General features: G+C 34.5%; 1 protein-coding gene across 35 annotated transcripts in view; it reads left to right on the top strand.

The window, feature by feature from the left end:
• LOC100113758 (AP-3 complex subunit mu-1) overlaps positions 1-12,588 on the top strand; it is an 835,720-nt gene that overhangs the window by 535,083 nt on the left and 288,049 nt on the right. For 15 of the 35 annotated variants that reach the window (XM_032601276.1, XM_032601275.1, XM_031933641.1 and 12 more), the window contains one exon: positions 9,091-9,174. The exons of the other annotated variants lie outside the window; for them this stretch is intronic. In XM_032601276.1, the coding sequence (XP_032457167.1) occupies positions 9,140-9,174 (35 nt within the window). In that variant the 5' untranslated portion in view covers positions 9,091-9,139. The remainder of the gene's footprint in view (positions 1-9,090; positions 9,175-12,588) is intronic. 35 annotated transcript variants of the gene reach the window in all.

Raw genomic sequence — 12,588 nt, 5'->3', positions numbered from 1 at the left:
TTCCATTATCAAAACAGCAAACTTAAATTATTCGGCTCTTGGCCTCAGAGCAAAGTTAGCTCAATCGCCTTTCTTACAGAATTGTGGCAGCCCTCAAGAAGCTTTGAAAATTCTGCAATCGCCAACAGAATACGGAGATGCCGACTGCGCATACATTTTTGCTTGGGAATTTAAACAAAATGTGTGTATACATTACCAGCTGAGCAACGAAACCATGGATTACTGGCATATCACTACAAACCAAACGCCTGATTATATTCATTTGCATTTAGTAGGCAGACACTTCACGCCATACATAAAAGTAGAATCTAATACGTTGCCGGATTTTGAAAATTCCGAACCTAAAGAATCATACAATGCAAACAGCGTCAACAAACAGTCGCATGGTGCGAGCGACAAACAAAACCTCTTAGGCCAAAACAATTTGCAAACCTCTCAGATTCAGCATGCAAGCAGCAACAACACTACTACACGGAAATCTGTTGATATGAGCACTAGAGAGGCTATGATAATTGAAAGGGGCAAAAATGCACTATTGAATCGGTGTCTTGTAGTAAATACAAGGCCACCAAGGGAAATACCTCCATGGTCAATACCAAAAAATCAAGTACCTGCATTATTTTCCAAACTAAAGGAAGTTCCAGACCATCCATTCAGATAAGAAAAATTGATTTTCTTACTAACCACAGATATAAACCTGGAAACGGAAATCCTTGACGCTATGCTGGAATGAGGATATGTAAATGAAAATACTCTGAAAGACACCGAAAGAAATTTGGGAGATGTTTTCATAACAGATTTTAAAGGCATGCAACTTTTCGGATTATTCGTCAAAAGTCACGTTAATGAAAAACCGTTCAAAGCGCATTTAAGGAAATATATTAAAAATCTAAGATCAGAAATTGCAAAATCAAATATAAATTCTTTTGCATTAATTAGAGATCTAGGAATGTTGAGTTTATCAGAGTGGGCGGACTTCATAAGCCTATTTGAGACGATCATCAATGGCATACCAGCCATTGGAATAATTTATCTTAATTCCTTACCTATTCTTCCGGTGGCGGACAGATACAAACTAATTAAGGAATACCACGAAGCCGCTATGGGTGGACATAGAGGCATAAACAAGACTATAAGTAAAATCGCAAACGATTATTATTGGTGTAATATGAGACCAGATGTACGGCAATTTGTATTGGGCTGCTCTCAATGCCAAACCAACAAACTTATAAGGGTAAAAACAAGAATGCTCCTAAAAATAATGGACACACCGTCTAAACCATTTCAAAAAGTCAATGGACTTTTACGGTCCGTTAAAAAGTTCAAAAGGTTACAATTATATTTTAACAGTACAAGACTGGCTAACAAAATATTGCATTTTGATACCGGTAAGAAGAGCGACAGCTGAAGAGGTTGCAAGAGCATTCACGGACAAAGTGATATGTTATTTTGGCCCGCCAGCAGCTATCTTGACAGATTAGGGCACACACTTCCAAAATAGACTCTTGGAAGAATTTGCTAGACTGTTCAAAATAGATAAATACTGCTCAACAGCCTATCACCCGCAATCAAACGACGGTATCGAGAAAATGCATCATACACTAACTGAATTTTTAAAAAAGTACATGGAGTCACAAACAGATTGGAGTAAATGGCTTCCAATTTGCCAGCATGCATATAACTGCACGGAACACGTGGCGTCGGATTTCACACCGCACGAGTTAGTCTTCAGACAAAAACCACCTACACCGTCAAGCTTCCAGCCGAGAGACACTGACACGTCCGTAACTTATAACCAATACATTACTGATATAATAGGCAATTTATCTCAATTGCAAACCTTGGCAGCAATGAACTTAGTTCAGGCGAAATATAGATCAAAATACTACTACAATAAGAAACTGAATGTAAAACATTTTAGAGAAGGGGAACTAGTCTATATGCTAAAAGGACCACAGAAGGGCAAGCACGACCGAGATTACGAAGAACCATACGAAATCATGAGTATAGATTATAAGACAAAAAATGTCAAATTGAAAAACGGGGATTTAATCAAAATAACGATCATGGATAAAGTTAAAAGATGCACGGCACTCAAAGATCCACCGCCTTGCCCTCAAAGCATTTTACAACACATCGAGGTAAATTCGTCAAATCACAGCAATCATTCAAATGTACAGAATTAAAGTAATTTACAATCCATAGGATCGATCATCAGGCGCAATATAACACTCGACGTCATATCATTTTGTCACTCGCATCCTACGAACACATTATTCAATTTATCAGAAAAACTATCGTCTTATTAATTCCGCGGCCATTGGGCGCGCAAGTTCATATACAATCAATGCACAAATAACACAGTTTCAGCGTTTTCTTTTGTGCTCATAAAATATTTATTAAGTATTAATTACTTTATTACCCGCAATTACCGGTGTAATATTTTTATGACTAGAGTATGTGTCTTTCGAGTGTTTCACATCAATCGTGCTTAGCACAGCATTTAATTTATTGCAATCTAATTTTGATAAAACGTATAGAGCATTTAAAATCACATAAAGTTTTTCTTTGTTTCAAATGGCCCAATATTAATTTGAATATCTACGGTAGAAATAAAAATTCAAGCAAGGATAGTTCTTGTATAATTTTTTTGTTAATAAACGTACAGTACGCATCACTATATTATAGGCTTATTGTGGCTGGCGTGAACATACGCGCGTCGAGCCTTTCTCATGCGACACGTTAAATACGAAGCGTAAATTTTTATATTATAACTAAGCTGAAACACGTTTTGCGTCGAAAATCATAATATGCTTCCCTTGTTTTAGGTAGCTTGATATTTTCTTGAATTTTTACAGAAGAAACGAAGATATGAATGAGAGTAGTTCTTGTTAAAATGTCACGATAATAATCGCGCAATATAGACCGCTGTATTATGTACTTATCATGACATAAGCATGCGCGCGTCTAACCTCTCTCATGCATTATGTTAAATACGGCGCGTAAATTTTTGCATACTAATTTAGCTGAAGCGTGTTTTACGTACGAGATATTTTCCCTGTTTAAGATGCTCTGATAGTTATTCAAATTTCTACAATGAAAATTAAGATGTATTTGAAAATATGTTTGCCAAAATAAATATATAACATACGTCGCTATGTTACGTGCCTATCTCGGCAAGAATATGCGCGCGTCGACTCTCTCATGCAACATGCTTAACGCGGCGCGTGAACTTTTTGTATTATAACTTGGTTAAAGCATGTTTCGCGTAAAAAATTATGAAACATTTTCCTTATTCTTAATGACCAAATATTCGTTCAAATTTCTACATTAGAAACTGAGACGCACCTGAAAGTATTTTTCGTCAAAATCTAGAGGCGAATGTATGCGCATAAGATTTTATATTCTAACTTAGCCGAAGTGTGTTTGGTATTGAAATTTATGAATTATTTTATTTAATTTAGAAAGTTCGATGCTTGTATGAATTTTTACATTATAAATGAATGCATGAATGTAAGTATGTTTTATCAAATCTTCGTAGTAATGAACTTATAATATCAGCTGCTGCCTTGTATATCCACTATAGCGCAATATATTGCGCTAGTGCATATAATTGGATCCTATTTGTTTAAATTTCTTTTGCCAACACATATACTCTGAAACTGTCCCGGATCCGATTTTTCCAAGCAGCGACTAAATCGACACAATAATTCAATTAATGAAAATCTCGGATTTATCAATAATCTATTCGAACTATCAATTGATTTATCACCTCTCGATACCGCTACTTGACTTACAAGAATATCTTCTATACAAAGCTTCCCCAGTTTCTATTAAACAAAATCTGAAAAATCTATCAAATACTTTCGCATACATCTGGCCCGAAACCCAATTTTTCGCTATTAGCCTAAATAAACACAACTACATTCCCATTACAGCTGAAAGTCTTGACAAATGCAAAAATTTCAATGATCTCATAGTTTGCAAAAATACCGAACAGGTACGCGAGATAAGAAAGAATGCGGCCTGTGAAATAAAGTTCGCCATCAAGGACACAAGTTTTAATATCACGGACTGCAACATAAAATTAATTCAATTACACGATACATATTGGCTCAAATTACACAAACAAAACACCTGGCTATTCAACTATCAACCATCAACTCCGAAACCTTATTCATACAATGCCAAAGATCGCTACACTCAACACATGAATTAAACGGAACCGGTATCTTGCGTTTAAACGCGGGCTGTACGGCTCACACTAACAACGCAAGTTTACTGCGTCTAGAACCTATAACTTTTATTTTACCCTAACATAACTATTGATATTTATACTATGCCTAACAGTACACCGGAAACCAAAATTTTTCCTCTTATTTAAACGAAATAATAGAGAGCGAGATAGCTCTCAAAGCAAAGAATTTACACAAAATACATACTGATACACTCAGCACAGGCTCAAGTTTTCATGACATCATACAAAAAGCCTAATCTCTATCGGAGTTTCACAAAGCTAATAGCAATTTCGAAGCATTTAAAAACACAGTTCAAATCTCAGGATATATGCTAACAAGCATAGCACTGTTTATAATCATAGTTTGGAAATGCGCAATCCCGGGGGGTCCCAAATACTAAAATTATTAACAGTTTCAGCCACACCGGAAAATGCGACAAACAGCGGATGTCAACTATACCCAGAATTAGAGAGCTCTTCGACAACTCGAGCCCTCAGCATAAAAAGAAAACACACCATGCACTGCCCGATTTTATAAACAATGACGAGCCTCAGAAAAATCGGTACTCCTCGAACCATCACACGCAACACATCGCTCGAACGTTCCTAGCCAACATGGAGAAAATACAGCATATACGTGAAGTCATCGACTCTCTCGAAGTTCAATCAACGTTACTGGAAGACCCCTCGCTTGACGACACCGCAACCAAGAACATGCTTAAGGTCGCCGTCTGCAATTTGAGAGTGTCCATGCTAAACTTGGAACTTATTGCAAACAAAATTTTAAAGATAGTAGAAGAAGAGAAGGAGAAGACACTGTAACCTGTCCCGTCAACTAGTGGCACACAAGGCAAGGTTACACACAAAAACAATATCCGACCAATCTTCAAGTAGCGCTAGTGAAAATACAATCAAGAAAAAGAAAAGTGCCCTTAGGAGAGTAAGGAGAGAGGAAAAGAGAAAATTAAAGCGAAAACGGCATAGTGAGAAGGAAAAATTGAAGAAAGCAGTGAAAAGTGAATTTCTCCGCAAAGCAAAAATGTGCGCACAAAGGGATACATTCCCAAACCCGGATGTAGGAAAGTATAGCAGCAGTGATGAGCGCAGTTCGGAAAGCGCAAAGCTCGCCTCCCGCATAGGCGCTAATCCAGTCTCGGCTTAAAACGGCTAGCGGACGAAAGAGAATCCTTTGCGGTTCCATCTATACAGCAGGGTACACAGTGCGTGGGTTGCGGCACCAGATTCAGGAAATCAAAGGAGGAGGAAGCAGAAGAAAACATGGAAATGAAACGTTCTAAATGAACAGTGGTGGATGTGCAGATTATGCAGTAATCATACGCATAATTCATGCATGACAAGGCACGAAATACAGCAAGGACCGCTGTTTGTTTGCAGGACATGTGTAAATCCAATGTCGTAGTGCACGTGCACATGGCACCTGTGAACTCGGCCGGATCAACTACCCAAGTTGCACCATTCCAATCTACCTCACAAACAACGCAGCAGTGGAGGGAGAGTAAGGAAACCTTAACAGAGGCAACAAGTCCTAACTGCGACACATGCGAGGATTCTTGCATGGGTCCTACCTGCAGCTGCAGCAGCCAAAGTGAAAGTGATTAGTGAAATATGTAGTGCGAATGAGGTGTGAGGAAGTATGTAAGGTATGGGCTATAATGGCATTAGATTATAACTAATTATTATTAAAATTTATTAAAATCACGACATTTCAATGCATATACATTATACACTTGTATAAGATCAAGTCTTAAAGTCAGTAAAAACTTCAAACATTTGAGTTACAAAATATTTAAATATAAATGTCATTATTTTAGCAAATTAATATTCGCGCAATTTCATGTTAACGCAAAGATAAATAAAAAAAAAATTTTTTAAATGTAGTCTACGTAACAATAAAACCAACAACTCAAATTGTTCATCATAATCTTTAGCTTAAAATATTAAAATAGGGAATTCAATATAATCAAACTCACGCGGCGGCAGAAAATAATCACATTAAAATATTTATAAGAAAATAATATCAAACCGCTTTCAAGGTTTCGTACGTGCAACTTACAATGAAAATTGCATAGTTAAACGATTAAAATCACACATGAAAGTATAAAAAAAAAATTATTACACGTAATTAAATAATAAATTCATTGAAAGTTGCATGCGCGATAAGAACGTTAGTTTAGCAAAAACAATGGATCCACATAGTAAGTTACTTATCGACATTAATGTTTACTTACATTTATAATTACATATTATACCCTTTTTCAAAATTACTGTGTGAATTCATCAAATATTCATATTAAAACTTGAGTTAAATATATCAAAAAAATACATGATTCGATAGTCGAAACGACAAGGTTTAAATATTCTCACGAATAGTACTTACGCAACTAGCAAACAAATTCAAATAAAAAATCAAGGAGCATAGGAGCATAAGATACTCGTATCAGGCTCAGCGATTATCCAATGGCATGAGAAAATGAAAAAGAATAACAAAATAAAGCATGACTATGAATAGTCTCACATCACGAGCGTATATTTGATTGTTCATAAATCTTCGACCTGAACTAATGTTTTCCTAATATGCAACAAAAAGCATACAAATTTTTGCACTCAAACAATATCAAAAAAGACACAGTCAACAACCAGTGAACAATCTCTACGATCTCACAGTAGTATATTCTGTAAAATCTCATTTCTCTTGATATTCGCATGAGACACAGCTACGGTCATTCTTAGGTTCTATTCTTAACACTATCAAATTTCATTTAATTTCAATTGTCAAATTAGTTTAAACCTTTTAATTTAGAGCCATGAATATAAATAATTATAAATAAATAATTCACAACACCAAGCTGGATTCGACAATCGATGATATGTAGAAAGTTACAATTAAAAGAAAATCATACAAAAATTTAATTTCACCAGATACAAACAAAATTTTATATTTATACATAGCATACAAACAAATCAAGTTAATTACTTATTATATTTTTCATATCATACCTATTGTTACCTCTTAATTACAATAAATTTTTATATAGCTTATAAAAACAATAAGAATGTGTAACTAGATTAAGCATTTTTATCATTATATATAAAATGAGAGAGAGAGATCACACATGTATTTACACTTAAGAAGAAATCACAAACATCAGTACACTTACAATACACATGATTTAGGATAATTACACGTCATCGGGACGATGACGTCGCGGCCATTGGGCGTGTCACGTACGCACACTAGCGTGCATACGTGTAGCGCAGCATGGCAACAACGAGAGGGCATCGCGAGCTCGGACGAACCGAGCGGATGACACCTTACACCCGCCTTATCACTGCATGGCGATGTGCAGTGGCAGGCTTAGTTAGCCGTGCGTGACCAGCTCGCGGCTCTGTTTATTTAATAAATTCAGTGAAGTCTTTCTTGCACCTTTCATCAAGTTCCTAGGCCCATCCTATGAACGCTACGACCATCCTAATTCCCGACTATCCCACGTAACACTATAAAATTTTAATACTTAACAAAATCACGTCAATGTTCACGCCAGTGATAAATAACTATATGTACATAGATAACTTTTTTGATAATATAAAAATTTCACGTTGAACACTAGATAATAATGAGACATCATATTTTTCTATTTGTTTACTAAAATTTTTGCATCTTCATTTTTATGATAATCAGTGATTGGGCGGCAAAAGTTTAGAAAAATTAAAATTCGAAAAAATTAAAGGATGTAAGGCAAAATTTTCGTTTTAGAAATTATGAAATTAAACAATTTCTAAAACGAAAATGTTGAATTGAAATACTAGGAAATATAAAATAACAATAGTTTAGAGTTTTTTTAAATTTAGAATTTAAAGTTTATCCTAGTGGAATTGATAAATGTGAAAAATTGTGATGAATCGTGTGCAAACGTAAAACATTGTATCGTAAATGTGTACAAGTGTGAAAAACTAAAAAAAAGCATTAAGTTTTGAAACAAGAAGAAAAATTAATTTACAGAATATATTACACTTTATTTCACATTGTTGTACATTTATAAAAACATTGTACCAAAGAATAAAAAGCGAGTTAGCGATAAGAATTGTTATATAAAAGCTATCTCAACGTTCAACGCGCTACCGAACGAATTAAAAGTCCTAGAAATAGGCAAGCGAAATCAACAAAAAAGAATCAATGAGTGGATAAAACTCAATTGTTGACAACATAATCTACACTAAGAATTTTACTGTAAAATTTGTCCATCTCCAATGTGCATGAAATGCAATAATAATAGAGTCATACTGTAATTGTGTAAATATAGTATAAGTTTTAGATTTTAAGTTTTTAGATTTTAAGTTTCTTTTTTTGTTATAATTTCTCTAATGCCAGGCCTGCGGACAGATAACTGTGTTTATCTTTGCAGGAGTACGGAATGTTTTATTTCCATGTAAATATTTTGTACTTTCTTTCTGGTCAATAAATTAAATTAACCTACCTACCCCATGCACGAAGGCCGTTTTAAAAACTTGAGATATCTTGGCTCCTTTAACAAAATTGTAAGGCAACCTAAATAGTACCTAGTGTATTTTGACGCAAGAGCGAAAAAGTTAATTTTACTTGAGTATAGAATCAAATTTTCGTACGTGAATTGAACGTTATTGTTTAATAGCGAGGACGAAAAATTTTTTATCAGCGGACAAAAGTTTTTGTGGACTACCAACTTTATTTTCTCTTGTAAACTTGTTATGTCTATCGTTAATAAACGTTAGTATTTCGTGCTCGCTTAATAACTACAAAAAATTTTAAAAACAATTGCTCATCATGCATAATTTTCACATCACTTTTTTTACAGGTATAACATCAACAAATTTACTTACAACTGAAACAAGGCAATTAGAACAATGATAAATAGCCTTTTTATCATTAACTTATCTGGGTAAGACATTTTATATTTTTTAAAGAAAAAATGTAATAAGCATCGATTCTAGATATTCAAAATATAACATTGCGCATTTATCTACATAATATTAATAGTATATTACACAACTAGGGGCGAAAGTTCACTTTTTCAAGCAATGATGATCTGAGTCTAAATCATCCATCAAAGCACACACTCATACAAACTATGCAGACATTCATATATTATTGATAAATTTATTAAACTGTCATGGGGTAAGACTTGACGATGAGAGAAGAAATCATCACTTTTTCCTGTTCTGATTATCGGTTGTGTTACTGGATAGTATTCCAATATACTGACCATTTTGTATAGAAGAAATTCTTATTAATTGTTAATTATCTTTGCATATCAACACATAGATTCATCTCAGGAATGTAATTTTCGGATGATTAGTTTTTATAAACATTAGCAAAGAAATGTACGTACAGACATACATATCTTTTAATTGCTACTGAAAATATCTATTTTTTTTTTATAAACCATTATTACAAAATTGAGTGTATAAAAATGTTAAATAAAAATTTAGTGCATTCACAGTAGCGAGCGAACGAGGTCAATTTTTTGATGCATCTCAAACCCACGGGTATCACAGAAGTCACTTATAAGTTGAATCCGCGCACTGGCATTGGTATAGGAGCACGTGTGCATAAGAAATTTACTTTGCATACAAGGAGCCATTCCCATTAGCGCGCAAAAATTGCAGGTACTGCATGCGGAGACTCGCGATGCCCATGGGAAAGAGTAGATGCAAGTTGTTGACCCGTGCCCCCCCCCCCTCCAGATTACCCTTGAACTCGCCTCTGAGAACTAATAACAGTTGCTCGCAATCCAAGTGCTGCCGAGGACACCATAAATTAACGCGAGTTTGCGTGCATCCTCGTGTTGCAGGCGTGGTACCCGAAAGTAGCCAAGACAGACTGTTTGACCGACAGTTGTCATGGGTGCTCGGGTTTCACTCGGGTACGAGGGGAACGCTAGTGGTCCGCTAGTCCGAGCGAAGAACGTTAGGTATAATGCGTGATGCCAGCGGTACGCTAGAGTGCGCAGGAATCGCTTGTGCGCGAGGAATCTTCATGGGGCCAAGGTTTCACAAGCAGAAGGGAAGTAAGTGAAGTTACTGATTGTACTTTTCGAGTACAATCCCCCAAGTATATCTCGAGTACATCAGTATTCAATGGAAAATACCCCTGAAAAATTCCTCTACCAAAACCACCTAGCGCTTTTATAAAAAAGATTAATTATAGCGTTTCTTCTCCTACAATTGTTTTATTATCAATTTAATTGAAAATATAACTTCTGAAAGCATTACAAGGTGTACAGATTCAATAAATGTTGATTAAGGGTACTTTAAAAAATCAGCTCTGACTCAGTGATTTTGTCAAAATTTCAACTTTTTTATTTAAAGAGATAGGCGAAGAAAAAATACCAGCTCATTCTACATGACAAAAGAACAAAAAAAGGTATTTATGATTTTTTCTGTAAACCTAATAGTTTATCAATGAAAAATACGAATAAACTTCAAATCAGGTTTACAGAAAAAATTATAGATACCTTTTTTAGGCACGACCGTGACACGGAAGTGCCTTATAGTTTCGTGCGCGAAAAATGTGTGAGATGCGATATCTCATGCAATTTTTGACCGATCGAGCTGAAATTTTGGGAGGAGTCTCCTCTCATATAAACCTAAAAACTATTTTTTTTAATCCCGATCCTCTGCGTTTTTTGAAATGCAGGTACAATTTGTTCAATTTTGCGTGTTTTTTTGAATAAAAATTTTGGTGTTACACGATTATCTCTAAGAGACTTTAATCAATCGGGCTAAAAATTTGTGTTCAAACTCCTCTCATAATAGTAAGGTGCCAAATTTATTTTGGGACTGATCCTGCATGTATACGCAGAATGCGGTCACCTTCAAAAATCGCTAAAAACGGTTTTTAGACTTTAGCTCGAATTCTAAACATTCTACAAAAAAAGTTAGAAAAAAATGTTGTGGATCTTTTAAAAATTCTTTTAAAAATATAACTTTTTTCTATCAACATTAAATCATGAAAATGTTTATAACTCGAGTTTACAGCCCAAAATCGATTTTTTACAGCTTAAAAACCAATTATTTGCCATAAAACTTTGCGGATTTACGTTTTACATGAAAATGTTAAATGTAAAATTGTAGACATTTTCAAAATACAAATTTATACCGTGGCAAACCTTTTCTAAAACACTTCTTAACAAACAACAACCCTAGAAGCGATTTTTAGGCACGACCGCGGTACGCAGAATACAACTCAAGCGCAGTAATATATTTTGTAATAATCTGAAAATATAATAATGGAAATCACTCAGATTGAAGAAAGGCTCTTAAAGGCCTGCTACGACCCTCTAAACTATGCTATACACTTAATTTTCCAAATTAAACCCTATTACAAATTCAAATCTTGCTAGCACTTATTGATATAAATCTTCTGTGTTTTATTCTAAAAATAATAGCATTCTTCTTAAAAATATTAGACCTGGCTTTAACTTCTCGTAATTATATTCCATTTTTTCTTCATTCAGTTTTTCTCACCTAAAAAACAAGAGAAAAACATTAAAAACAAAAATGAAAATTTTGATGTGCATAATTTTTTAAATAAAGCAAGTTTTCATGCTCTAAATGCATGATTATATAAAACCTGCATCTTATAAGCACTGCATCTGCAAAAATATTAATTATATCAATCACACGAAATTATATAAATTATCTAGAATGCATCAAGCCTATGACCTGTGCCCTTGATCTTATCTGTTCATTAGTTTGGGGAGGGATTTGAATAAATTAACGCGGAATATTAAAATAAATAAGGGAGCGACTCCATCCCTTGTTCAGCGGAAGCTGACACAAAACGGAGAATATTACATTGTGTGCCGACGTTCGGACGTAACAGTAGAGATTAGAAATTCAAAATTTATAAACTGAGATTTTGATATGAAAAAATTTATAAAACAAAAATGTGGAATTGAAATATTGCGAAAGATGATATTTGTAGTTATAATATTGCAAAAGCGATATTTTTAGGAATTTCTAAATTTAGGTTTTCAAAATTACCTTTCCAATACCAATATTCTGGGACTTAAAATTTTACCTTTCGTTATATATATATATATATATATATATATATATATATATATATATATATTTACACATGCTCACGGACACGCTCTTGCATGTGTGAGTTAGGTCACGTGATACACACACACACACACACACACACACAAGAGCGTGTCCGTGAGCATATATATAGATATACATTTAACACGGGTTTGGGGCTGGGAACCAAAACGCCCTCTGGGCTGAGCTTGCATGTTAACATTCCTAATTCGTAATTTTTGCGTTTCGAATATTTATTTTTCAAC

This window comes from Nasonia vitripennis (genome assembly GCF_009193385.2).
Source record: "Nasonia vitripennis strain AsymCx chromosome 1 unlocalized genomic scaffold, Nvit_psr_1.1 chr1_random0004, whole genome shotgun sequence".
In the NCBI taxonomy this organism is placed as follows: Eukaryota; Metazoa; Arthropoda; class Insecta; order Hymenoptera; family Pteromalidae; genus Nasonia; species Nasonia vitripennis.
The sequence above is the reverse complement of the archived record's forward strand: the minus strand, read 5'-3'. Positions and strand labels throughout refer to the sequence as shown.